Source organism: Etheostoma spectabile, chromosome 5, assembly GCF_008692095.1.
Source record: "Etheostoma spectabile isolate EspeVRDwgs_2016 chromosome 5, UIUC_Espe_1.0, whole genome shotgun sequence".
Lineage (NCBI taxonomy): Eukaryota > Metazoa > Chordata > Actinopteri > Perciformes > Percidae > Etheostoma > Etheostoma spectabile.
This window is the reverse complement of record NC_045737.1, coordinates 1,536,141-1,564,016: the sequence shown is the minus strand read 5'-3', so window position 1 is coordinate 1,564,016 and position 27,876 is coordinate 1,536,141. Positions and strand designations below refer to the sequence as shown.

The 27,876-nt window shown below is 41.1% G+C and overlaps 1 protein-coding gene and 2 long non-coding RNA genes across 3 annotated transcripts in view; 2 read left to right on the top strand and 1 right to left on the bottom strand.

Moving 5' to 3' along the window:
• The window catches only part of LOC116689542 (uncharacterized), a 13,393-nt gene extending 1,798 nt beyond the window's left edge, over positions 1 to 11,595 (bottom strand). Inside the window, exons 1-2 of the long non-coding RNA XR_004332029.1 lie at positions 11,583 to 11,595; positions 6,845 to 6,848 (exon numbers count right to left, since the gene is read on the bottom strand). This is a non-coding gene — a long non-coding RNA (uncharacterized LOC116689542). The remainder of the gene's footprint in view (positions 1 to 6,844; positions 6,849 to 11,582) is intronic.
• Positions 1 to 27,876, top strand: part of zmat4a (zinc finger, matrin-type 4a) — a 228,527-nt gene that overhangs the window by 181,674 nt on the left and 18,977 nt on the right. The window contains exon 6 of the mRNA XM_032516090.1: positions 1,323 to 1,419. Within this exon, the coding sequence (XP_032371981.1) occupies positions 1,323 to 1,419 (97 nt within the window). The remainder of the gene's footprint in view (positions 1 to 1,322; positions 1,420 to 27,876) is intronic.
• LOC116689536 (uncharacterized) lies at positions 7,259 to 27,876 on the top strand. Its single transcript, XR_004332022.1, has 3 exons — positions 7,259 to 7,269; positions 8,145 to 8,148; positions 27,760 to 27,876. It is a non-coding gene; the product is annotated as an uncharacterized LOC116689536 (long non-coding RNA).

Below are 27,876 nucleotides of genomic sequence, written 5' to 3'. Positions count from 1 at the left end.
CGTTGCCTGGTCTGATGAGTCTCGATTTCTGCTGCAACAGTCGGATGGTAGGGTCAGAATTTGGCGTCTACAACATGAAAGCATGGATCCATCCTGCCTTGTATCAACGGTTCAGGCTGGTGGTGGTGGTGTCATGGTGTGGGGAATATTTTCTTGGCACTCTTTGGGCCCCTTGGTACCAATTGAGCATTGTTGCAACGCCACAGCCTACCTGAGTATTGTTGCTGACCATGTCCATCCCTTTATGACCATAATGTACCCAACTTCTGATGGCTACTTTCAGCAGGATAATGCGCCATGTCATAAAGCTGGAATCATCACAGACTGGTTTCTTGAACATGACAATGAGTTCGCTGTACTCAAATGGCCTCCACAGTCACCAGATCTCAATCCAATAGAGCATCTTTGGGATGTGGTGGAACGGGAGATTCGCATCATGGATGTGCAGCCGACAAATCTGCGGCAACTGTGTGATGCCATCATGTCAATATGGACCAAACTCCCTGAGGAATGCTTCCAGCACCTTGTTGAATCTATGCCACGAAGAATTGAGGCAGTTCTGAAGGCAAAAGGGGGTCCAACCCGTTACTAGCATGGGGTACCTAATAAAGTGGCCGGTGAGTATATATATATATATATATATATATATATATATATATTATATATATATACTTGTGCATCTTTTGTTCTTGCACTCTGCAATGTCCACTTCTTGTCCTTTTGACAAGAAATCTTTTTTGTTATTTAATTTTTGACCATGTTTGACCAAATTCTGATGTTCTTCGTTCTGTTTGGTGTGTGTATGTATTATTTGTCTATGCTCTCTAAAAAAAAGCAATAAACATATTTGATTTTTTTTTTTTTTTTTTAGATACATCTGTTTTGGAAAGATATAAAACAGACAACAAACTAAATTCTAGAAGTCACTATTCCTGCTTCAAATTGAAGAATTGCTAAAAATATGTTCAGGTACAGACATACATATACAAAATATGCACAAAAACATTTCTTTATCTGGAAGTGTCTTATCTACTAGCTTTCAGATTCATCCACGGAATTAATTTTCCTGGGTTTTGAAATGCATGGGATTTCATTGTCTGCCTAGTTCAAATTGATTTTTTCCCACTCCATCACCAACAACATTGCTTTGGTAATCTTGAAAACACAAGAATGCTTACCTACAGAGACTGAAATGGATCTGCGGGGAGGAATTGTTTTTGCAGGTCTGTCTAGGTTTGATTATGTGCAGTAGAGTGAAATGATATTATTGTATAATTATGTGAAAATGTCAGATTTTAAAATGTGTTTCTGTTTGATTCCAGGTCTTAAACGGAGCTATACCTGTGAAGTCTGCAGCGTCACACTGAACTCAGTGGCACAGTATCATGCACATCTGCAGGGCTCAAAGCACCAAAACAAGTGAGTGGATCATGCTGCTGTTCACTCCAGCAACAGAGCTAAAAGTGGAAATCACTTTTAACTATTAATGCTGCAGTGCTAAATGGTAGACCTTATTTTTGGCCCAAAATATGTTGTATTCTTTGCTTTGATCTGCATCTTTAAAACGCCTGCTTCTTAAGGAGGCCTTTGCACTTCAGATACAGTGCATTCCACATTGCTTGCATTAATAATGAGAATATTGCAGAGAGCTGCTTTGCTGAGACTGACATTTCAGATGGCCCATTTTGCTAAGGGCAACCTGTGATTATTTCCCCCTATTTAAGTTCAGCCTACAGTTCTAAGGGAACATTTTCTAATTGCGCCCTTTCCTGCTTTTACACTAGCTAACTGTTGGTACCAATGCCTGCAAAATACACAAGTGCAATCTATGGGATCAGCACTGTTAAGAAGAGAACAAAGTTTGAATAAATTCAGTAACGTTAGTTGTGGAACTCAAGTAGACAAGGCTATTTTATTCACTTTAAACCTTGGATGAAGTGATTGTTTCTGCTAATACAGATGATGCTGTGTCATTTAAATTCAGTATAAAGTACTCATAACAAAAACATACGGCTACCTGCCACTGGCGGACCAGAACTATCTGTATAATTAAGTATACTCTCCACTGAGTATAGAACCTGTCAGATGAAAATTTGATCTTCTCCTAGTTTCAGAAGACCTGTCGTGTAGCCAGACTTTTAGCCTTGAGAGCCAGGTCCATCATGCTTGGTGTTGGTATCTGTGGGAATGATTTGGTGTGGGATTTCACAAAGTCCCGCAACTGGAAGTAACGGAAAAAGTCTATGTAGATTAAAGGAAGAGATTAATTGATTGAAGTTTGCAAATATACCATCAATGTACAAGTCTCCCACACTACGTAGTCCTTTGTTTTCTAAGACAGAATTGTGGGTCAATCTTTGAATGAATAGGTGATTATTGCAAATAGGAGTTGCTAGAGGGAGGGTGAGCCATCCAAAGTGGCATCTTATTTTTCGTCCAAATTGCGGGCTTCCAAATTTTTGGAGTACCAACAACAACCAGATTGGAGGTAAAGCTTGACGAGGAGAAGGGCAAGGTACTACGTGTTAAAGCTTAAAGCGATGAGGAGCAGGAGGCTGACTCACTCTGGCACCAACTGGATTGAGGGTCAAGTAAACCAAGATATTATCTTATGCACGTTGGCTGCCCAATAGTAGCCGATTAGATTGGGTAGACCCAGTCCCCCAGCCAATCTATCCTTACAAAGCAGCGTACGACTTGCCCTTGGCCGTTTACCAGCCCAGATGAATGATGAAATAATGTAATTTATAACTGTGAAAAAGGATTTGGGAAGGAAGATGGGCAGACATTGAAAAACATAAGTATCTTGGTAACACATTCATTTTTATAAGTTGTATCCTACCGGATAGGGACAACGACAAGTAATTCCATCTTTGTTAGTTGGACTTGACCGTTGTTAATGAAGTAAGATTTTGGTCTTGCATTGTTCGCAAGGATCGTGTAATTGTAATGCCAAGGTATTTCAATTCTGGCTTGGCTATTTTAAAGGCTCCACCCTGTCGAAGGCCTTCTCGGCATCAAGGGATATAATTACCTCTGGGACGTTAAAGGAAAATGGAGAGAGAATGACATTGAGAAGCCTTCTTATGATGGAGTATGAGTGTTTTCCCCCTTTAAATCCCTTCTGGTCCTCTGAAATGATTTGCGGCATGACAGATTCCAATCGTTGTGCTAATATTTTTGCGTATTTGAATATTTTAACATCTACCGGGAGGAGTGATATTGACCAATAAGATGGGCAGCTTAGTGGGTCCTTACCCTTCTTATAAATTAGGGAGATGGAAGCTTGTATAAGAGTGGGCGGCAGGGTGCCTTGTTTAAATGAGTGGTTAAACATTTTGACTAATAGTGGAGCTAACTGATCTGAGAATTTTTTATAGAACTCGACCGGGTATCCGTCGGGGCCTGGGGATTTACCACTGTTCATTGACTGTAACTGTGATGGACTCTGAGGCATACAGTTGGGAGAAGAATGATCTAAAAGTGTTAGTTATTTTGTCCAGGGTTAGAGGTTATTGAGTTTGATTTGTCTATTATCTGAGTAATTTGATTCAATGCAGTTTTTGCCGTCAGCTGATGAGCCAAAAGACGTCCAGCTTTGTCAGCGTGTTCGTACACAGCTGTGGCTCAGTGGTAGAGCGGTTGCCTGCCAATCGGAAGGTTGGTGGTTCGATCCCCGCCCCTGCAGTTATTGTCGAAGTGTCCTTGGGCAAGACACTGAACCGTTGCCCCTGGTGCTGCGCATCGGAGTGTGAATGTGTGTGAATGTTTATCTGGTGAGCAGGTGGCACCTTGTACGGCAGCCCCAGCCACAGTGTATGAATGTGTGTGAATGGTGAATGTTTCCTGTAGATGTAAAAGCGCTTTGAGCAGTTGTTAAGACTGGAAAAGCGCTATATAAATACAGCACATTTACATTTACACCAACCCCCGAGAGCAAAGGAAAAGCTGTTCAGCCTCAGAAGTAAGAAGGAGATCAAGTTCTGTTGGAGTCTTATTCTTTCTTTATATGAATCAGATGAATTTGCGGATGTGAGAGAAAGTTATCTAGGAATTGCTTCCTCCAGAAAAACTGAAAAACTGAATCTGAATAGTAGAATTTGAAATTTAATTTATTTGTTGGGAACTTAAGTCCAAGGGCTAAGGAAAGGGGCTAGATGCCCCTTAAAACCAAGCAAGTTCTCGAAACCAAGGGGTACCCAGGATACACTGGCAACAATGGCAGCCAGATGTACCAGAGATTCCCATAAATGTTAGTATTTTCGGCTTAAATAATTGATTTAACAATTACTACAGTCTTGTTTTGTGTTCTACACATTCCTGCACATACATTTGCAATCATATTCTTAATTGAAACTTTTTGTTAAATTGCTTGTTTACAGTCCCGCATTTCTCTGTTTTGAATAGACTCCATGCATGTCTACAATTTTAACTAAATTATCAGCAAATTTTGTTTGATATCAGTGCATAACACTACTTGCTTTGGAGACATTGATACGTGCTTTACATATACCGTCCTGTATCACACAGGGACTCTTGAGGAAACCCGGCAGCTGATCCACTTTCGGGCTGAATGCCATTTTATTCAATATTAAATAAATATATAAATACATACATAAATGAATAAATACATGAATAAATAAATAAATATGTCTTTGAAATACATTGTGAAATAAATCAATGAGGCAATAAATACATAAATAATTACATGTAAATATTCATATAAAATGAATCTTTTATTGAATATATATGAATATATTATAATGTTTTAATTTTAAAAAGAATCATGGTACTTTTATGTTTTATGTCAAGTCCACGTTTATTTATTTCAAGAGATTTCCCTCGCTATATATTTCCAATTATTTAAAAAAAATGTAAAGATTCTTTTCCCTTTATTATTGTGACAGTGGATAGACATGAAAGGGCGAGAGAGATGGGTGGATGACATACAGCAAAGGGCTGGAGGGCGGATTTAAATCCGGGCCACTGCAGGACTCAGCCAACATGGGGTGAATGCTCATATTGGGTGAGCTAGAGGCCGCCCCATGTTTCCAATTACAATATGCAATTCAGGGGGCGTGGATACTTCTCACATTTAGAACACAACCATGGCCTCTACCTAGAACACAGTCACCTATTCTGGGGTAAATGAACCACCAACTCCCACTGACCTGACAGAGCAACACAACTGGCAGTTTTCGAGGCTCTGTACCCAGCACACAGTCACCTATTCTGGGGTAACTAGACCACCAACTACCGCTGACCTGACAGATCACCGCGAGTCACCAGTTGGTCTATATCCACTGCAATGGGTACTGCCCATTCCTCTGACGCTTCATTGTTCCAACCTCTCCATAATCCAAAAATTCCCTTTGGTTCTATAGCCCACAAGTCCAACGTCCATTTTTTTTGGAAAAATAAACCCTCTGCTCCGACATCCCATTGTTCCAACCATATGCTTTTGTGGAACACTTACCATAGCAGCATCCGCTGGCAGGGGCAACCTTATAGTGGGTTGTGGGACCAACATTTTTTGGATTATTGAGAGGTCGTAACAATGGAGCATTGGAGAAATTACATGGCACCATTAACACATTAGCTAAGGCATTGTTAAGTGAGCTAGCAGGCAAACGACTGCTCTAATTCACTTTAAACTGAAGCCAAGAAATTACCCCAGTTACCCCAGAATAGGTGACTGTGTCCTGGGTACGGAGCATTGAAAACTGTCAGTTGTGTTGCCCCGTCAGGTCAGCGCTAGTTGGGGGTTCAGTTACCCCAGAATAGGTGACTATGCGCTAGGTAGAGCCTCACTAGCTGCCGGTCTTGATGCACTCTCACTTCTCCAGCCTTTTTTTGCCCATGGTTATGTTCTAAATGTAAGAGATAGCCACGCCCCCTGATTTATAAGAACTGGAAATATATATAGAGTAATATATATATATATATATATATATATATATATATATATATATATAGAAAGAAAGAAATGTGGCATAAGGAAATAAAAGTCCTTGGAAATAAATAAATGTGTCATGAAATAAAAGTCTCTATAAATAAATAACCATGGACTTATTAAACAAAAGTACCATTAAATAATTAAAAGTAAAAAAAAATAGAACAAGCAGAAGTTTCTTAAATCAAAATATGCTGCAAAGCAACTATGGGACTGAGTCATGAGTTCATGTTGTAGCCATTCATTATTATATAGGTACTGTATTATTTAAGCATTAGTAATTCTGTTCATGCACCTGTACAGTCCCTGACAAAAGTCTTGTCGCTTATCTATTTTGTAGAAACACCTGCTATTAACCTGACTTTTAATTAGTCAATTGGTCTAAGAAATAGCTCATATGAAAAGCTAAAACCCTCCCAAATGATGTTCAATGCACTGAAATAAATTAGTTTCACTAAAAAAAGTATTATTTAAACAAGACAGAAAGGTCAAATTTTGGCAAGACAAAAGTTTTGTCGCCTATACATAAATTGAACAAATTTACTACAAATACTTAAATATGTCAGCAAATTAAATAGTGGTGCTGTGAGATTCAAATTTAATATCTTGTATGACTTCCATTAGCTTGAAGGACTGCATCCATGCGGTTTGGCAAGGAGTCATACAATGTATTGATGAAGTCATCAGGAATAGCTAGGAAAGCAGTCTTGCATGCCTCCCAGAGTTCATCAATATTCTTTGGTTTGGTCTTCCATGCTTCCTCTTTCATCCTACCCTACATATGCTCAATGATGTTCATGTCTGGTGACTGTGCTGGCCAATCCTGGAGCATCTTGATCTTCTTCGCCTTGAGGAACTTTGAAGTGGAGATGGAAGTATGCGATGGAGCACCATCCTGCTGGAGAATTTGGCCTCTTTTATGGTTGTGAATATAAGAGGTAGCTAAGATTTCTTGGTATTTGAGACTATTGATGTTGCCTTCCACCCCGCAGATCTCTCGCACACCCCCATACTGGATGTTATCCCAGACTATGATTTTTCCGCCACCAAACTTCACTGTTTTCTGGGTGAATCTTGGATCCATGCGGGCTCCAGTAGGTCTCCTCCAATATTTGCGGCAACTGTGGTGTAATTCAACAGAAGATTCATCTGGAAAATCCACTTTCTTCCACTTCTCCAGCGTCCATCCTTTTAGCAGGCTGTGGGCCTTGGCAAATGCCACACAGTTTTTCAATTGTCTTTTGTTTAGTGCTGGCTTCTGGGCACGGATTCGACCATGGAGGCCATTTCAAGACAGAATCCGACAAACAGTTCTGGTTGACACAGGGACTTCAGGGGACCAAGTCTGGTGGAGCTCTACTGCAGTAGAAAATGGGCTGGCCTTGGATTTTCGAGCCAACAAACAGTCCTCTCGAGCAGTTGTCTTGCGGGGTCTGCCTGACCTGGGCTTGTCAAAAACATCTCCAGTGTCTTCAAATGTTTTTTTAATCCTCTGTACTTGACACTGAGACACATTGAAGGTGTCTGCCACATCAGCAGTGGATCTGGTCTTCAGCCTCTTGATAATCAAAACTTTAGTCTCAGGGTGAATCTTAGGCCTGTTTGCAGAGGTCTAGTTGCAGTTGATGTGAAGGTCTAGTGTACTGGGTTTGTTTTTATACACACCTGAGACCTAATTGATCCATTATCAGTCACAGGTGAAGCTCATATGACAAGGCGACAACACTTATGTCTTTGCAAAAATTGACTCAATGGGCTTTACCAAGCTGTGAATATTAGAATACTTTTTGACAGTTTCTTTTTGCACTGAAATATTATTACAAAAGCTGTTGCGATTAAAATGAGCCATTTCTTGTAAATAAATCTTGATTAGAAATATATTTCAGCGGCACTTCAGGTCAATTTGTACACAGGCGACAAGACTTTTGTCAGGGACTGTACATTGTTGTTGGTTATGCTACGGGACACTAATGAAAGAAATGGGGTTGGAAGGAAAGGTTACTGGCCAACAGGCATCAGACATGGTCTGGAATTTCAGAATAGCTGTAGTCTTTTTGTGTCTTTTTTGAGTTTTATACATTTAAGTGCCTTTGAATTCAATAATTCTGTAATATAATATATTTTAATATAATGTTGTTGCTTGTTATGTTTACTTTATTGGGCAATAAAGACAGATGGACAAGGAAACAAGGAAAGTGTTTGTGAATATCAATGACATTCAAAACAGATATACAACACACACCATGCAGTGTGTATACAAATATTTATTGAAAACAGACCTAAGTAGTACACAGATAAGAGCATTTGCACCACCACCAAAGTGAACATAAAAGAACTATAAAATATATACACATATATGACACTGTTGTCAAAACCCACACAATTGCAACCAGCCAGTTCGTGAAATGGTCACATTATTTTGATTTATTAATTTGTGTACATGTCACAATTTTCAAATGGACCATTTCATTAAGTTCCATGACAATTGTCTGCTCTGGGGGACGCAACAACGGGGAAATGAAACACCACACGCCGGACACAACAATGGGACTGTTGTGGTTAGGAAAAAAAAAACGGGGCAAGGAACTGTCACACGCAGGACACGCCGACATTAACTAGAGGGTTGTGGTTAGGAAGAAAATAACGTGGAAAGGAACTGCAACACACGGGACACAATCCCTGGGGGAAAGTCCTGTGTTGTTTGACCATTCCACCATCCCAACCAACCTCCCTGCACGGATTTTTTGGCTTTTCAATACTACTCACTAACCAAGTGGTGTCCCATTTCATAGGGGTAGGTTTCACCCCTAGCCCTTACCACTCGGTTTAAAGGGACAAGGGCTAGGGGTAAGACAAAGGACTAGTAGGGGAAGTGGTAAGACAGAGAAATGGGATTTAGCCTTAAACTGTGTGAGCGTCCCCTAATGCTGCTGCAGCTGCTGCTGTCCCCTGAATCTCTGCTCTTTCATCACGATCATGAAAGGTCAGGGGACTCCTCTGAACAGAGAAATACCGCCAAATTTTATTTGTTTGTTTATTTATTCAATACATTTTTTTAAAGCTTGGCCGGCTGACACACGTATTTGTTTTCTGATTTTAACTCTGTAAAGGCAGTTGCCGTGTTTACGTCAGTCTAAAATTGTCTGTAGGCAGGTTGTAGCACCATCTACAAATGTATCAATTTGGGAGGGAAAGTTAACAAAAAGGTCCTCTGGTATATTAAGGAACGGAACTAAATTAAATTCTGTTGGAATGTCTTCCTTAAATTTAGCCAAAGCACTGTCAGATTGGCATCTAGTGTAGAAACTTTTATTTACTTTAGTAAAGTTGGGTAATAAGAATTCAAAAGTTATTAGAGAATGGTCTGATAAGTCAGCACAAGGGCGAGGGTTTGGTTAAAAGCAGTGAGTGGCCTTATGCACACAATGGAATCTAGTAGTGAGTTGAAAGCAACACTAAGGCTATTGCTGTCAACGTCCACATGGATATACAACACTAATAAGTCTACAAACAGAATAAAACAAAGTAATTGATAGGTTGATTTTTATGCATGTAAGCGTTAAAATGTAGTCAACCATTCATAGGGCGCTTTCAGGGCAGAGTCAGCATGAAGTGGACACTAAGTTGAAAGAATAGATCAGAATGTAACGAGTAGAATTGTCTCACTAAAAAGAAGTCGTTTCAAATGTAATTCTGTCTCACAGAAAAAGATTAACTGAACGCTGCAGGACAAGAAGACTATATATAATGCAGTTATCTTTAAAGTATTCATCATCATTTACTGATCTCAACCAGATATCAGTAATTAACTTTATCTAAGCCTAAAAGGAATGGGTGTGGAGTGGAAATTGAAAAAATGTTTTTTAAAACAAAATCATGGTTTGAAAGAGGGCAAGTTTCAAACAGCCAGTGGCACGATTTTTTACCAGGTCACATCTCACGTGATTAACAATGTTTTATAAACCCCTTGAGGACCCGTGCTATTTACACATGGCCAAAGATGTTCTTTCTTAGGAAAAAAAACCCCACTGCTCTATACAATTTTCTTTTGTCCCAGTTTTCAATAATATGCTATCAATTTTGCCCACAAAGTGAAATTTTTCGAAAGGGGCCCAAAAGTCACTGTCACTGAAATGTGTGTTTTCTGAATCCCCCAGTTTATCTACACACTTTAGAGCTATTAACAGAAGTTTAATAAGCCTGAGTAAATCTCCCAATGACCTCTTACCCCATCTGTCACAGCATGCCGCATTCTGATTGGCTGTTGTACATGTTAAGTAATAATTGTTTAAAGCTTTTTGCAATGACCTAAAGAGGCCAAATAAAAGTATTTATTGCAGGTTTAAGAAATAAAAAAACAGAACACACTCTAAATTCATTATTTTATTAGACTTTTTTCATGTAAAAACAGGATAAATGTGTGGTTATGCTTTATGTAGACCACCAGTACAAGCATAGAACAAATTGAAATGGCAGTGTTGGTCAAAACAATCGCAATTATTTTCACACATTTCAGTCGTGGTCCATTGACATCTGCAGTTGTGGTAACTTTTTGGGATATGTGTGTGTGTGTGTGTGTGTGTGTGGTGTGTGTGTGTGTGTATTTGACATTGATATGAAGTAGGTCACAATGATGTCCTACAATACTAAAATCAAAGCCCCACAAGCTGCATGGCTATATAGCTGTTCTTTACTAGATGAAGAAAGGGAAGAAAAGTGATGAGGAAATTCAATTTTGACTCAAGTGGGGAACAAGTTCATGACAAGTGTACTAGTGAGAAGTGTGATCGATACTCCTGTAACGAGCGAGCTACATGAGTCCAATAATCCTGATGTTTAAACCTTCTGATTTGCTGCTGGCGTTCAAAGCACACAACTAACATAATTGACTTTGCTATGTGCAAACTACTTTTTTTTTTTAAACACTGGATTCTCTGATTAATGGCCTGTACGAGTGGCCTCATATATGCATGACCTTACGACTAGAGGAGTTAATTAATAGGGTCGCGGGTGTGTCAGATGTGTACTCTAAATGAATATGGTGACTATTATATATCAGTTTAAGCCTTAAAACCTCTTTCCCAGGATAATGAGCAATACTCCAATATCCATGTGTTAATGTAGACAGTGTTGTTTTATAATATCTGAAAGCTGGGGACATCTGTTCCACAATAAAACTCAAATTAGTAATATTAATTGTGTTTTTATGGTTATAAAAACATAATACATTTCCTAAGGATGTGTAAGCAAGAGCTAAAATAACACAAATCAGCAACTTTGTTTAAACCTCCCAAATATTCATTTGCTTCTTAAAAGTTTTGTTTGTATATTTGTAAAGTGCCACTGATGTCACCAGAATGTAAACGCAACTCTAAAGCAAGGTTTGTTGTATTAACAGTCTCCTTGCTTCATGTTAATTCATATAAATGTTTTGCCACAATTTCAATTAGCTTTTTTTGGATTTTATTCTTTTTTTTAGGGTTTTTACTTAAAACCAAATACAAGATGCATTGCTTGTTAATAAAAGCATTCCTACACTCAGACTTTGCAGCTATTGATGGGTCAACTCAAGCTGACAGTGTAATTATTTGGCCATCACCTCTTATCAGGATAGCCATCCATCAAGGACCACAGGGCTACATGTGTGTGTATTCCTCCTACATGCAGTGTACAGATGTACTTTAGATCAAACCATTCTCATGGCTGCAGAGCTAATTAGCCACATATGCCCTAACTGCTGAAGCATGTGAATCTGGTGCAGATCATTTGACCAGTCTTGTATAAAGTAATTGAAAGCAATACTGGAGTAAAAGTACAAGTATCAGGGTTTGTACGGGTACTTGAAATCTTTGAAAGTGCTTGAATTTTGGATACAATGCTTGAAAATGCTTGAACTTGTATTAGATTTTTGCAACCCGTTCAATATATTATGATAAATCACGTTAAAAAAAACAGTGTCTGTATACTCTCTGCGGAGCGAGCGAGGACGAGCTGTCAAGGACCGTGGTAAAGTTGGTTTTAAATTGGAAAGTCAAACTGAATTAGCATACCAAAATGCATGACAATCCAGTAAACAGTATCAGAACATTTCAGTAAAAAAACAAAATGTTGTAGATGAAATATCAGCAGACCACCAACATCAGTAAGATTCATCTTCTGGGAACCAAATGTTTATACAAAAATCCCAAGGCAATCCATATAATAATTGTTGAGATATTTCATCCTAAAGACCAAAGTGCTTGACAGACTGACCGAACAACACTGTCACCCAAAGAGCCATAGTTTTAGCTTTGCTGAAAAAACATAAAAGGAAGGCTTTGTGTGTCATTTTCACTGCATGGTGCACTTTTAAGTCAATATGGTGGGGGTCAGGGAAGATTACATAGTTACGTGTACTGTACACATACTCATGCTGTGTCATCAGCCATACCAAGAGAACATACTGTAATATGTATTGTTATCAGTCAAGTTAAACCCAGCCTGGTGTACTGTCTAACAGGAGCAGCAGGATTTATTCTGTTTATCCTGGCTGTTTCCTCTCTGCTCAGCCCAGAGACAAGAAACAGGATGTCATATTGCAATGCCAGAGCCAGGATGCATGCCTACCTTTTTATCTCTATAGTGCCTTGTGTCTCTTCTCCATGGCCGCAAACAGAACAAGTGCCTATGGTCTGATCTGTCATCTATGACACCCAGTGCATACACGTCACACATGCCCCTTTTAGAAACAGGTCCGTGGCAACACATAGGCAGGCATATAGATTCTGCAATTCAGTTCAGCTGCGTGACATAGCCTCACAATTAATATTCTGCAACAGTTTCATTGTGAATGTGTAAAAATGCATCTTATATATACTCTACACATTACAATTTGATGGTTTATAAAGAAGACTTTACTGCAATTACACAGACACTACAAATGTGTTTTTGAAGACTGAATCTAATATGCATATTAGGGCTTCAAGCCACAATGTAGGCAGATAACATGTATGGAAAATCTAGTTATATTGTTAAATTGATCAATTAATAATAATTGTTAAGCTGAATCACAGAAATTATGCTCTTTCACAGAACTGCACTTCTGCACCAGCAGCAGCAAACTGGCTGCTTTGCACCTGCTCAGTCATTAGCACTGATTTGGAGGACCTGTTAAGACATTGAGGTGCTCAGTTATTCAGGCAAACAAACTGCAGAGATAAGATGCTCCAAGTTAACTCACAAGTTCAGTCCAAAGACACCAATGGTGTACAACCTAATCGACCACTAATCTACTGGCAGACCAATCATCTGACAAAGCCAAAAAAGAATAAAAGAGATTAAGTTGGAAATTTGAAAAAGTGGAGGTTGCAGTGTATGAGTCCAAAACACACTTTGCTCGCTCCATGAGGACAGCAGCTGTCAAATACCAAAAGATCACAAGTCCAACTATTGACACAGCCCAGCTACAACCGGAGGATGTGGCTCAGACCAAATTTGCAGTTGGCAGTAACCGTGAGTTCCTTGAGTGGTGGCGCTGGGACAGCATCGGAACTGCATGTGAGCCAAGATGTAGAGGATGCCAATGTGGAAACTGTCCACCAGGAGGAAAAGAAATGACCCTGGCAGAGGAGAGTTAGCTAGAGGTCATTAAAGGAGGCCTCACCTACAAGAAGGGGGATGCAAAGTATCCTTGGACGGTAGATCCAGCTTCTCTCCCAAACAGCGAAGGTGCAGTCCAGGCTTGTTTCTTAAGGATGGAAAAGCAACTAAACAGAGAGCCGGACTGGAAAGTCGCATATGCTACCCAGATCCACAAAATGGTCGAACGAGGCGCAGCCATTAAACTCACCAACAAAATCATGGACGAGTGGAACGGACCAGTGTGGAACGTGAGCCACCTGCTGGCACCAAACCCTCATTCTGTGACAACACCAGTTCTAATTGTATGGAATAGTAGCCAGAAATACAAAGGTGTGGGTATGAATGATCTTCTTTTGAAGGGACCAGACGTTCTCAACCCTTTTAGAGCTGTCCTGCTGAGGTTCAGAGAAGGGACGTATGCAGTTCTAGGAGACATCAAAATGATGTACAACTCTGTATGGCTGGAGTAGCGTGAGAAGCATCTTCACAGGTTCCTCTGGAGGGACAGCCCCAATGAAGAAATACGTGAATATGCAATTACAAGTGTCAACATTGGGGACAGACCTGCTGGTTGCATTTCTCAGTTGGCTATGAGGGAAAAAGCATTCCTGCCCAACCTTTTCCACTTGGAGGATGAGCGCAAGGTCATTGAAGAGGACAGTTATGTGGATGACCTCTTAACCTCCCAAAATTACTTGAATAAACTTAACAAGATCACAGCAAATGTTGAAGTGATCTTGAAAGCTGGAGGTTTCTTCCTCAAACCATGGGTCCACTTAGGGTAAAGTGGGAGGCAAGGAAATGAGACCGATGTTCTAACAGAGATACAAGGTAGAACCTTAATTTTTCCAAATCAAATAAGGGCAGAAGAGAACAAAGCCTTGGGTATCAGCTACCAAGTGGATAAAGACAAGCTGTACATGTTAACCTCAGTAAACATTTCCAAAAGGAAAAAGAAGATGAGAGTTGGAAAAGATCTTCTCAAGGCGGAGGTGAGAACTGGGACACCTAAACCACTGACTAGGAGGGCTCTCTTAAGCCAAGTGGTTGGACTGTATGACCCAATTGGCTTAGTTACACCTGCAAAACAGAAGGGAGCAATTCTTGTTAGAAAAGCATTTCAGGAGGGAGGGGGTTGAAAACTAACCTAAGAAACCTGGAACTAACCTCTCTCAGAAAGCCTCAGAGAAGAAGCCATACAACTTTTTGAAGAATATGTGCAGCTTGGACAAGTGAGATTCCACAGTAGCCTCACACCAGCTGGCTGGGAAGGGAAACCTTGGGGCATCACATTCTCGGATGGAAGTGACAAAACCTATGGCGCTTACGATCGGAGACAAGTCAAGGCACTGAGGTTCGATTTGTTGAATCAAAAGCCAAACTGACACCCCTGGATCAGAAGGGAGAAGCTGTAAAAGCTGAAATCTGTGGTGCTGTCTTTGCAGCCAGGATCAGAAAGTATGTGGAAAAACATGCTCAAATGAAGATTGAGGGATGGTTCCATCTCCTTGACAGTCAAACTGTCTTAGGAGCCATTCAAAGAATCAGTTATGGGTACAAAATCTTTGCACATAGAGTGGGTGAAATTCAGAAGGCTGGACTAATGCAAGACTGGTGGTGGATCCGTGGAGATCTAAACATAGCTGATATCATAACAAGAGGGGGCGCTCCAGGAGATTTGAAGGAGAATTCCACATGGCAAAATGGACCAGAGTTCCTGAAGTGGCCATTAGAGGAGTGGCCCATAAAATCAGCTGGAGAAGTTGCAGCTCAGGCCAGGGAGAGTGTAACAAGCTCCAGAGTAAGGCATTCTCATGTGCATTAACAAGAGCTCAAGCAAGAAGGAGTCAGCAGGAAGCCACTCGGGAAAGTCCAAAGAGTGAATCTCAAGAGAGAATTGACCCAACTCTTCTAGGAAGGAGGCCCACAGGCTGGATTAAAGATCTTTTGGAAGTAAGATGATTCAGTAGCCTGTTTAAACTGGTGAGAGTTGTTGCCTGGGTTTGTCTAGCTGCCAAGCAGTGGCTGAAGAGGAAGTGTCAGGCCCCTAAACAGTCAGAGTGGGAAGTAAGATCACCCGAGCAAGCTGTGTTGTCTGTCAAAGACCATGAAGATGCACTCACAGACCTCTTCCTCGCAGCTCAGGACAGTGCAGTTTTATCAGACACAACTTTTAGCAGTCTGGCAGTATACAAAGATTTGAACTCTGGACTGCTAATTTGCGGAGGCAGAATTCAGATGTTCATTGAAGATAAGACCGCAGTGCCAGTTTTACCATTGGAAGCATGGGTGTCTACACTGCTGGCACGAAAATCCAACAAAGCAAATCACAAGGGAGTGGCAGGAACACTTTTCCGGATAAGGAAGAAAGCCTGGGTAATAAAAGGCCGTAGACTGTATGCTATAATTGAAAGTAAAAGAAAAAAAGAGGAATGTGGTATATTGAATGTGTTTTGTTAGTCTGAAAAGGTTAACAAGCCAACCTTGCTAAAATTTCTTTTAGACAATGAACCCCCCTATATTCCCACTGTAGAGCTGTAATAGGCCTCCCACCAATCAGGAGCGCTGTATTTTTGAATAATGGAGAAAAAGTGTTTCAGTTACAAGCTATATGGCAGTATGTTTCAGACAATCTCCAAATTTTGATAAGATGAGAGATAATGGGGCCAAATCGTAGCTGGCACTGTTTGTTAGAAATCCATCCATCCATCTTCGACCGCTTATCCGGTGTCGGGTCGCGGGGGCAGCAGCTCCAGTAGGGGGCCCCAAACTTCCCTTTCCCGAGCCACATCAACCAGCTCCGACTGGGGGATCCCGAGGCGTTCCCAGGCCAGGTTGGAGATATAATCTCTCCACCTAGTCCTAGGTCTTCCCCGGGGCCTCCTCCCAGCTGGACGTGCCTGGAACACCTCCCTAGGGAGGCGCCCAGGAGGCATCCTTACCAGATGCCCGAACCACCTCAACTGGCTCCTTTCGACGCGAAGGAGCAGCGGCTCTACTCCGAGCTCCTCTCGGATGACTGTGCTTCTCACCCTATCTCTAAGGGAGACGCCAGCCACCCTCCTGAGGAAACCCATTTCGGCCGCTTGTACCCTGGATCTTGTTCTTTCGGTCATGACCCAGCCTTCATGACCATAGGTGAGGGTAGGAACGAAAATTCCCCGGTAGATCGAGAGCTTTGCCTTCTGGCTCAGCTCTCTTTTCGTCACAACGGTGCGATAAACAGAATGTAATACCGCACCAGCTGCTCCGATTCTCCGACCAATCTCACGCTCCATAGTCCCCTCACTCGCGAACAAGACCCCAAGGTACTTAAACTCCTTCACTTGGGGTAAGGACTCACTCCCTACCCGAAGAAAGCACTCCATCGGTTTCCTGCTGAGAACCATGGCCTCAGATTTAGAGGTGCTGATCCTCATCCCAGCGCTTCACACTCGGTGCGAACCGATCCAGAGAGTGCTGAAGGTCACAGACGATGACGCCATCAGGACCACATCATCTGCAAAAAGCAGCGATGAGATCCTAAGCCCACCGAACTGCAACCCCTCCCCGCCCCGACTACGCCTCGATATCCTGTCCATAAATATTATAAACAGGATTGGTGACAAAGCGCAGCCCTGGCGGAGGCCAACCCTCACCTGGAACGAGTCCGACTTACTGCCGAGAACCCGGACACAGCTCTCGCTTTGGTCATACAGAGATTGGATGGCCCTAAGAAGGGACCCCCTCACTCCATACTCCCGCAGCACCTCCCACAGTTTCTCCCGGGGGACCGGTCATACGCCTTCTCCAGATCCACAAAAACACATGTAGACTGGTGGGCATACTGCCAGGCTCCCTCCAGGATCCTTGCGAGAGTAAAGATCTGGTCCGTTGTTCCACGGACCAGGACGGAATCGCATTGTTCCTCTTCAATCAGAGGTTCGACTATCGGCCGAACCTCCTTTCCAGCACCTTGGAGTAGACTTACCAGGGAGGCTGAGAAGTGTGATACCCCTGTAATTGGCACACACCTTGGTCCCCTTTTTGAAGAGGGGAACCACCACCCCAGTCTGCCACTCCTTCGGCACTGTCCCAGACTTCACGCAATGTTGAAGAGGCGTGTCAACCAATACAGCCCCTCCACACCCAGAGCCTTCAGCATTCTGGACGGATTCATCAATCCCTGGGGCTTTGCGCTGTGGAGTGTTTGACTACCTCAGCGACCTCCACCAGGGAAATTGACGATAATCCCCATCATCCTCCAGCTCTGCCTCCACACAGAGGACGTGTCAGATGGATTAGGAGTCCTCAAAGTGCTCCTTCCATCGCTCTATTACCTCCCCAGTTGAGGTCAAACAACGTCCCATCCTTACTGTATACAGCTTGGATGAGTCCACGCTTCCCCTTCCTGAGGTGGCGAACGGTTTCCAGAAGCACCTTGGTGCCGACGAAAGTCGTTCTCCATGTCTTCTCGAACTTCTCCCACACCCGCTGCTTTACCTCTGCCACGGCAGAGGCTGCAGACCTTCGGGCCCGTCGGTACCTTGCAACTGCGTCCGGAGTCCTTGGGATAACATATCCCGGAAGGAACTCCTTCTTCAGTCGGACGGCTTCCCTGACCACCGGTGTCCACCAGGGTGTTTGTGGGTTACGCCCCTTGAAGCACCTAAGACCTAAGACACAGCTCCCCGCCGCAGTTTCAGCAATGGAAAACTTGAACATTGTCCACTCAGGTTCAATGCCCCAGCCTCCACAGGGATGCACGAAAAGCTCGCCGGAGGTGTGAGTTGAAAGTCCGTCGGACAGGGGCCTCCTTCAGACGTTCCCAATTTACACGCACTACGCGTTTGGGCTTACAGGTCTGTCCAGAGTCCTCCCCCACCCCTGACCCAACTCACCACAGATGGTGATCAGTGACAGCTCTGCCCCTCTCTTCACCCGAGTGTCCAAAACATACGGCCTCAGATCAGATGAAACGATTATAAAATCGATCATTGACCTTTTGGCCTAGGGTGCTCTGTACCACGTACATTATGAGCATCCCTATGTTCAAAACATGGTTTTGGGGTTATGGACAACCAGAAAGCACAAAAGGGTCCAACAACAAAAAACCCACTCTGATTCAGATCAGGGAGGCCGTCCTCCCAATCACGCCTCTCCAAGTATCTCCATCATTGCCACGTGTGCGTTGAAGCCCCCAGCAGAACTATGGAGTCCCTACTGGAGCCCATACAGGACTCCATTCAAGGTCTCCAAGAAGGCCGAATACTTGAACTCCTGTTTGGTGCAAATGCACAAAAACAGTCAGATTTTTCCCCCCTACCCACCCGCAGGCGTAGGGAGGCGACCCTCTCGTCCCCCGGGGTAAAACTCCAACTCAGCCGGGGGCTTGGAGTATCCCACACCCGCCGGCGCCCCCACACCGGGGGCAACTCCGGAGTAGGACAGAGTCCAAACCCCCTATCCAGGAGTACGGTTCCGAACCGGGGACTGTGCATAGAGGTAACCCCCACCAGATCTAACTGGTAACGCTCCACCCCCGCACAAGTTCCGGCTCCTTCCCCCAAGAGAGGTGACGTCCACGTCCCCAAAAGCCAGCCTCTCCCGGGCGGGTCTGGTCCGTCGAGGCCCTGACCTCGCCGCCCACCCAGGTTTGTTAGAGACATTGGCAAAAAGAACATCATGGATTGACGAAGGTCTGTATAGATTTTTAGGGTACGCCAGCAAAAAAGACACAAGGGTGAACCAGGTAAGAAGGGGTCTTAACACAAAGGACCAAGAATAATCTTTGAAGTTGAAAACTGAGAGGCCACCATCCTCTTTCCTCCTCTGTAAAGTAGACATCCTAAGTTGTGGCCATTTTCCTTTACAGATACATTTAGATACCGCTTATTATAATTTATGCCAATACTCAGAAGGAGGGGGAAGCAGTATCATAGATCTCACAAAATTAATCTTATCACCACCATAATCGATTGGGGAATAGCTTGAGCTAGAGACTCTATAGAGAGGACAAATAGTGTGCAAAACTCAAGTGGCTTTAATCATACCAATGAAAGCGTTACCAAAGCCCATCACCTCTAACACAGATTATAGAAATGACCACTCAAGCCTAAAAAATGCTTTCATTGCATCACAAGAGAGAAGTGACTGCTGCATCAACAATGTGGAGAAGGTGTCTAACATTATCTGCTGCCAGTCTCATTTTTATGAATCCTGTTTGGTCAAAGTTCACAAATTTTGACATACGGGACTCCAAAACCTGGGCTAGGAGTTTTGCAAATATTTTTAAATCAGAGTTAAGCAGGCTCAGAGAACGATTGCTAGAGCAAGTGCTTCACTTCTAAAAATAAACAGTCCTTTGCATGGAACAAGTTTTTAAAACAAAGTTGTTCATTTGTATTTTATAGGTCCAGTAAAACAATAACAGCTCTCTTCTGTCTCTCACACTTAAGCTTGAGGTGATTTGTCATGCAGCTGATGTTGAATACATTACAACATCAAAATCTCATTGTGATTCAAGAAAAAAAACACCCTGCTATCACAATCTAATATTTACTTTTTCTCAGATTTCAAAATGTCAGTTGGTGCTGTTAATGTAGCACCAACTGCACTGTCAACTTCATAATTATAAAAAAAAATCAAGACTGCATGTTATTTTTCAGTGATTTCCCACCCATTAACTATAATTGGCAGCAATACTGCAGCAACCCAGCAGTGGAGAAGTCCTTTGGCTGTCATTAAAAGGTTTATCCACAATCTTCATTTAGTGTTTTCTCAGGCATGGCAGTCATTGCAAGAAGCTAGCCTGGGGAGCCTGCCTGCCACAAATCACCCATCACCACCGGCATGATTCTTCCCTCCCATTCAACCTATTTCAAACAAGTAAAACATGTGCATATAAATGATCACATCTTCAAAGCATGAAAGAACGCTCTCTAATAAGCCTTGACAGTTTCCCTCATTGCAATTCAGACAACATATTTACTCTGTCTGTTTAAAAGGAACCCAAATTCAGCTGGTAGCATTTCTTCTCTGTACATTATGCAAAGGCTGGTTCAGCTGTGGTCGAGCTAGTCTGCTGGGAAATTGACTGGTGCGTATTTAGACATGGAAACAAAATGGCCATTTGGGCATCCATAAAGTCAAGCTTCTGGTAACATTTGTATTTCAAAATCAAATACAACATACTGTGACTGCAACAAGGCTGTCCCATGTCACAGAGAAAACAGGCTTTCCTTAGACTCATTTTAGAGGACAAACTTTAGTCTTTTTTTTATATTGTATAAAAAAATCTTCTTTTTACAGTATCTGCACAGGTTGCTAATGTGTGGTTAAGACAAGAGGAATATAGTTGCCATGGCAAATAAGCTAGGGTTAAGGTATGGAAAGGGTTAGGCAACAACAATACTTGATTGAGGTTTAGGAAAAGATCGTGGTTATGTTTTACAGGATTTCATGTTGATAAGGCGGCTTACTGCACATATTATGCAGACTATTGATGTTGCACAACGGGCAGTGTGCAGTTGTGATGGCTAGTGGCAGTCTCTGCATGCAACATGAGCATTTCTATGCAAAGTGATGCAATAGTCTGTGGCAATGTACATCATGTAGGTTTGTACTGTATCTGTATATGCACTATAATGTGTTGAATTTAAACAGAATATATTGTTTATTTATCTAAGAATAATCTAATCTTATAAATTACTACAGAAACTGCAGGTCTGTGTCTCCTGCAGGAAAATCAAACAAGCAGACTTTCATGGCTCATCATCCACCCCCACCTTAGAAACCTTATTTTCCGCCTCACAACATATCACAAGTCAAACAAAAAGAACCTCCCTCTCCTTCGGTCACACTGTACAATGGCAATATGTCATCTAGAATGTGTTAAAATGTCTCTCTCTCACAACTCTCGTCAGTGATAATTCATCACAATCTGATATTTGTAATGTAATATTTACATCATGAATTGAAAAGTACAGCCTCAGTAATGTTTGTGTCTGCAAGGCTTGTCCCAGGAGTTAAATCATAAAGTGGTATGACAGTACTTATTCCCACAAATTGGGATCTGTTTGTGCATATACAATTCTGATCAGTTATGGACACTTGCTACCTACAGGGAATAACCAATCACAACATGTGAATGAAGTCCTACACTGCTTCTTTTGCAGTGTGTGTGTGTGCATGGGTCCGCGCATGCATGTGTGCGTGTGAGAGCGAGGTCTTTCTCTCCTGCGGCCACAACACCTCTCTCCGTCACTTCTGACTGAGGTGCAGCAATGAGTCTATGGCCGCATCATGTGGCCAGTGCCTTGTGAATGGGTAAATGAAAGGCCAATTTATCATCAGATGAGTTATTGTTGAGAATGCTTTGAACGGGTATGCCACCCAAAAACGCTGAAAGCAGCAATGCTGGGAGCTAAGTGTTTTATGACTGCATTTTTATTTGTAGGAAAATAATTTTACTGGGAACCAAACAATTACTGGCACCGCACTAGTTTAATACACTGAACAAAATTATAAATCCAACACTTTTGTTTTTGGCCCCATTTTTCATGAGCTGAACTCAAAGGTCTAAGACTTTTCCTATGTACACACAAGGCTCATTTCTCTAAAATATTGTTTACAGATCTGTCTAAATCTTTGTAAGTGAGCACTTCTCCTTTGCTGAGATAATCTAGCCACCTCACAGGTGTGGCATATCAAGATGCTGATTAGACAGCAGGATTATTACACAGGTGTGCCTTAGGCTGGCCACAATAAAAGGCCACTTTAAAATATGCCATTTTATGGTATTGGGAAATCCGGTGGGGTCCGAATTACCAGTCAGTATCTGGTCTTATGGTTAGGTTTAGGGTTAGGGTTCATCCCCTAGACTTGGGAACAATATTTGAGAGAAAACAGCCTTTTGTGTGCATGGTAAAAGTCTTAGATCTTTGAGTACAGCTCATGAAAAATGGGGGCAAAAACAAAAGTGTTGCTTTTATAATTTTGTTCAATATATAAAATATCACAGGGTGGCAGGGTTGGTAAACATGTTTGTACTTAAAGGACTTTTGGGTATGAAAATGATATTGAAGTTCTTTTCTTATTTGCTTTAATATATGACTCCCAGTGGCATGCCAAACTGCCTGATGCAGACAACTGCCAGTAGGTGACTAGAAAAATGACATAATGCTGTTACTGAATGGTGATCTTCTGCTAACAAGTTCATCAAATAAAGAACATGGGAAAAGAACAAAAGAAGCTAGGAGAAATAGTGTTTTGAAATGATCCGTCAGTGGGAAGCTGTGGGAAAGCGACTTGGAGCACCTGTGGTTTTAGCGCTGGAGAGCTAAATATTGAACATGTACTGTGCATTGTGGGGGCTAAAGCAAGGGAAATTTTCACTGCCTATATTTTTCCAACACTCATCATCCATGTAATGGCTATGTGATTTACAAGAAAGCACAGCCGGAGCTTTGTGAATTGCCGGGCCATTTGTAAACCTTGCACCCCTTAGCTTCTCTAAGTATTTTAGAGTATTTTTGCAAGCCACTTTATGTGTGTGAAGTAAGCAGCTCCCAGGCATGACAATCTTGGGACAAAGGACAAAGTAAAAAACACCACAGAGAGAGATTGTCATGCGTAGCTTATTATTCAGCCTCATTTTCCCCGTCATCAAGCCTATATTCCCCTGTGCACAGAGAAATTGCTCAGGGACCCAGTTGGCAGGCAGTGTCAACGTCCAAGTGAGGCAAGTGCCTGTCAATTCACCTGCTTTCTTTTTCTCTTTCTTACTCTTTCTTCTTCTGATGTTCTCCCTGGGGACTACTTATACTGAGGCTAGATGATGCCAACCCTTGATCATTTAATCCCCATTTTATTCATTTAACGGAGGGTAATTACGTATTCACTTTGTTCTGTTTTATTATTAGAAATCATTCTCGCTGTTAAAAAAGGCGAGTTTGTATGTATAGCATACAGATGCACAGGGTTTAAGCCAAAGCATGCATCATGATAAACAACACCTTAAAACATAAAGTATCCTGTCACTACAACGTCCCTGTGCCCAAATCCCTCATTCAATCGTGGACTAGATCAATACTGTTCTCATTTTGAGGTAAGCTAGCCCTGTGGCTCTTTGGGTGGCAATGTCGGTCAGTCCACCACTTTGGTCGAGACTGAAATATCTTAACTATTGAAAGAGTTGTATACAAATTAATGGTTTCCCCGAAGATGAATCTTAATTTCTTCTAGCGTCATTATGAGCTTCACCTTTCGGGGCTTTGGCTAAAATGTATATACAAATTTTGGATGAATTGCACTGAAATTCACTACACACACATAAGTTCCCCCCAGGATGAATTTTAATTGGTAATCTCTTAACTTTTCATCTAGCACCATTATCTGATCAAAATTTCAAGTTGTCCAATATTTTGGATTATGACCAAACACCTGCTAAACTAATGACATTCCCATCAGCCTCTGCTAGACTTTTGTTTAGTGCTAATTAACAAATGTTAGATAACTACCCCAGGGTTACATGTTACAAGAACACAAACCAATAATTCTAAATCAAATTCTAAATCAACAATCACATATAGCACAATAATAAACATGACCTGAGACACGAGGGAGATAATGTAAATGTAAATGTGCTGTATTTATATAGCGCTTTTCCAGTTTTAACAACTGCTCAAAGCGCTTTTACATCTACAGGAAACATTCACCATTCACACACATTCATACACTGTGGCCGGGGCTGCTGTACAAGGTGCCACCTGCTCATCAGATAAACATTCATACATATTCACACTCCGATGCGCAGCACCGGGGGCAACTCGGGGTTCAGTGGACACTTCGACAATGACTGCAGGGGCGGGGATCAAACCACCAACCTTCCAATGGCAGGCAACCGCTCTACCACTGAGCCACAGCCGCCCCTAAACTTAAACCCTTAAACCAGTCACAATTGTCTTGGGTGGTGCTAAGCGCCAAGCGGAGCCCCGTTGACGCTGCAAAATAGCTTCTGGAAGGAACTTGTTTTGGTGGAACATGTGTACGTTCAAAGTTGTTTTAGTAACAGAAACCTAGCTAGCTGTATGGATTTACCCTGCAGATATCTGAGGAGGAGTTAACCATTGTCGTCATGAATCGAGCAGTTTAAAATTACAACACAAACAAAGCGGAAGGTGACGAACATCTGAAAATGGACTTCCAAAAAGAGTGATATCCGGCAGAAATTCTGGCGGAATTTCCGGCAGAACGAGAGCAATCTCGGAAGTGGAACGATCTGATATAAGACGGGATTTACCAGCACTGTCATTGTTACCATAGGTAGATAACTCATAGCAACTTCACAAGTATAATAAATGTAAACATTACAGTACATTTAAAAGAAAAATTCAAAATGTAACTATGTTTTATTATACTAATGGTCAAAGACACTCCAAAAATGTGTGATGCCTTCAGGTATAAAATGTGGAACTGCACCATAGACAATGAACTGGGAAAGATGGTGGGAGAGTGTTATAGATAACACTGTGAACACCCAGGGGGATGTTTTGAGTAAATGGGAACATTTTCTGGTTCAGAACAGAGCAAGACACTACAAGAGAATCAAGCTCATTTGGGTATAAAAAAGAAACTGTTCTGTGTGTTTACAAAATCAGTCCCAGTTGCAATGTCTATGGAGCCACTCAAGACTTTATACTTGATGACATCACAAGTATTAATTGAACTTTCCTTGGCCATGGAAATAACATATTGGAATTATTATTATACAAACAATTTTTCATCTTTGTAATTTCCTCTCAACTACAACAACTCTCATTTATTTAGCTTAATCAGAAACAAAATTAGATAAATGACTGGCGTAATATTTCTAGTATGAATTAATATATGATTTTGAAGGATCATTTCAGCATTTTTCCACCTGGACCCTATTTTACAATGCATTGATGTCTTGGTGACTAATGTAAACAAAAGTCTTTCAAATTCTTCCGGTATTGAGCAGGAAAGCTGTAACCAGCAGCCGCAAACCAGGCTTCAATGTAATCCTATAAGGCAAATGTGCGTAGTCAATTTCATATTATTCTAAGTGTCTGACAACATTATAAAAAGGATCCTTAGAGATAGAGTAAGGGGCCAGTTGTTCAAAATATTTAATCTGCATCAAAATTATTCGGATTTGGAAATCCCATTTTTTGCTACTCAGGATCAGGTAATCTGTCTTACTTTTATGCCGGTTTTTCAAAGCAACATTGGACTGGATCACCCTGATCCAGATACACAGTTCTGGGGCCAGTTGTTCAAAGGTAAACTAATCGGATTTTGGTTATCGGATTGGATCAAATCTTGAAAATGGGTTGTTCAAAAGGTAAAGAAGGAATCTGAAATCAGATTAGATCACGGAATCCAATCCTAATTTTAATCTGGATAAAACCTTCACTTTGTGTTGTTCAAAATTTGTCAGTAGGATTTGGATAACTTTGATCCAAAAAAACAGGATTATCCTGATCCCAACAGGGGGTAGGATTTCCAGGTGGATTTCAAGGTGGATTCCAGCACAAAAACTTAGTAAAACTTTAAATTGGTCAAATAATACATTTGCATCATTTAGTGTATATACTTTTTATATTTTGCACTTGACTTGTTTGACCTTAGTTAAGTTTAGTAAAGCAAAAAATAAAATAAAAATACAAATTATCTTGTCCTCATGAAACAATCCCCCAAACAGATTTAAATAACAAAAATAAATACAAAATAATAATATATTTCTCATTCATCACTCATCTCATTCATTAATTTCAAGGAAACAATCTAATACAAATTTCTGGTCTTTCCTCCTTAGATGAAGATGAACCCTGAACATTCTACTACTACTACTTCACTTTTAACCTCCTTTTTTTTTAAGATGTTTTCAAAACTTTCCACAATGTATTTGTTAATGTATATTAGTTTTTTTATTTGTAGTGGCTCAGATGAGGGGTTATAAAAGAAATTATGAATGGAAGTGGGAGTTCTTTTTTCGTTTTGTCTCAAAATAAACACTTAGAGTAACCCAATTTGGCTCTTCTATCTGTTCTGTACGTAGCTCGTGGCCCACATTGTGATATGTTGTCCTATTTAGAGCAGTGGTAATCCGGATTTGGTAATCTTGAAAACTGTGTATCTGGATCAGGGTGATCCAATCCAATGTTGCTTTGAAAAACCGGCATAAAAGTAAGACGGATTACCTGATCCTGGATAGGAAGAAATGGGATTTCCAAATCCGGATCATTTTGATCCAGATAAAATGTTTTGAACAACTGGCCCTTCAAGATTACCAAATCCGGATAACCACTGCTCTAAATAGGACAACATACTGTATCACAATGTGGGCTACGAGCTACGTACAGAACAGGTAGAAGAGCCAAGATGGGGTCACTCTAAGTTTTTATTTTGAGAAAAAACACAAAAATAACTCCCACTTCCATTCATAATTTCTTTTATGACCCCTCATCTGAGCCACTACAAATAAAAAACTAATATACATTAATAAATACATTGTGGACATTTTTGAAAACGTCTTAAAAAAAAAAAGTTAAAAGTGAAGTAGTAGTAGTAGAATGTTCAGGGTTCTTCTTCATCTAAGGAGGAAAGACCAGAAATTTGTATTAGATTGTTTCCTTGAAATTAATGAATGAGATGAGTGATGAATGAGATATATATTATTATTTTGTTTTTTGTTTTTTGTTATTTAAATCTGTTTGGGGGATTGTTTCATGAGGACAAGATAATTTGTATTTTTATTTTATTTTTTACTTTACTAAACTTAACTTAACAAGTCAAGTGCAAAATATAAAAAATAAATACACTAAATGATACAAATGTATTATTTGACCAATTCAAAGTTTTACTAAGTTTTCATGCTGGAATCCACCTTGAAATCCTACCCCCTGTTGGGATCAGGATAATCCTGTTTTTTGGGATCAAAATCCTACTGACAAGTTTTGAACAACACAAACTGAAGGTTTGATCCAGATTAAAACTAGGATTGGATTCCGTGATCTAATCTGATTTCAGATTCCTTCTTTCCCTTTTGAACAACCCATTTTCGAGATTTGATCCAATCCGATAACCAAAATCCGATTAGTTTACTTTTGAACAACTGGCCCCATATCCTTGTTGTTTATCCCAAAACAGCCCCAAAACTGCCATTGCCTAATTTACGGGAGTCTATTTAAATAATCAATACTTTTACCGTGTATAAAGCCAGCATATATGCACATGTAAATGGGTGTATACAGTTTATTTCCACCTAAACAGAGTAGTGATTGTTGGAACAAGGAAAA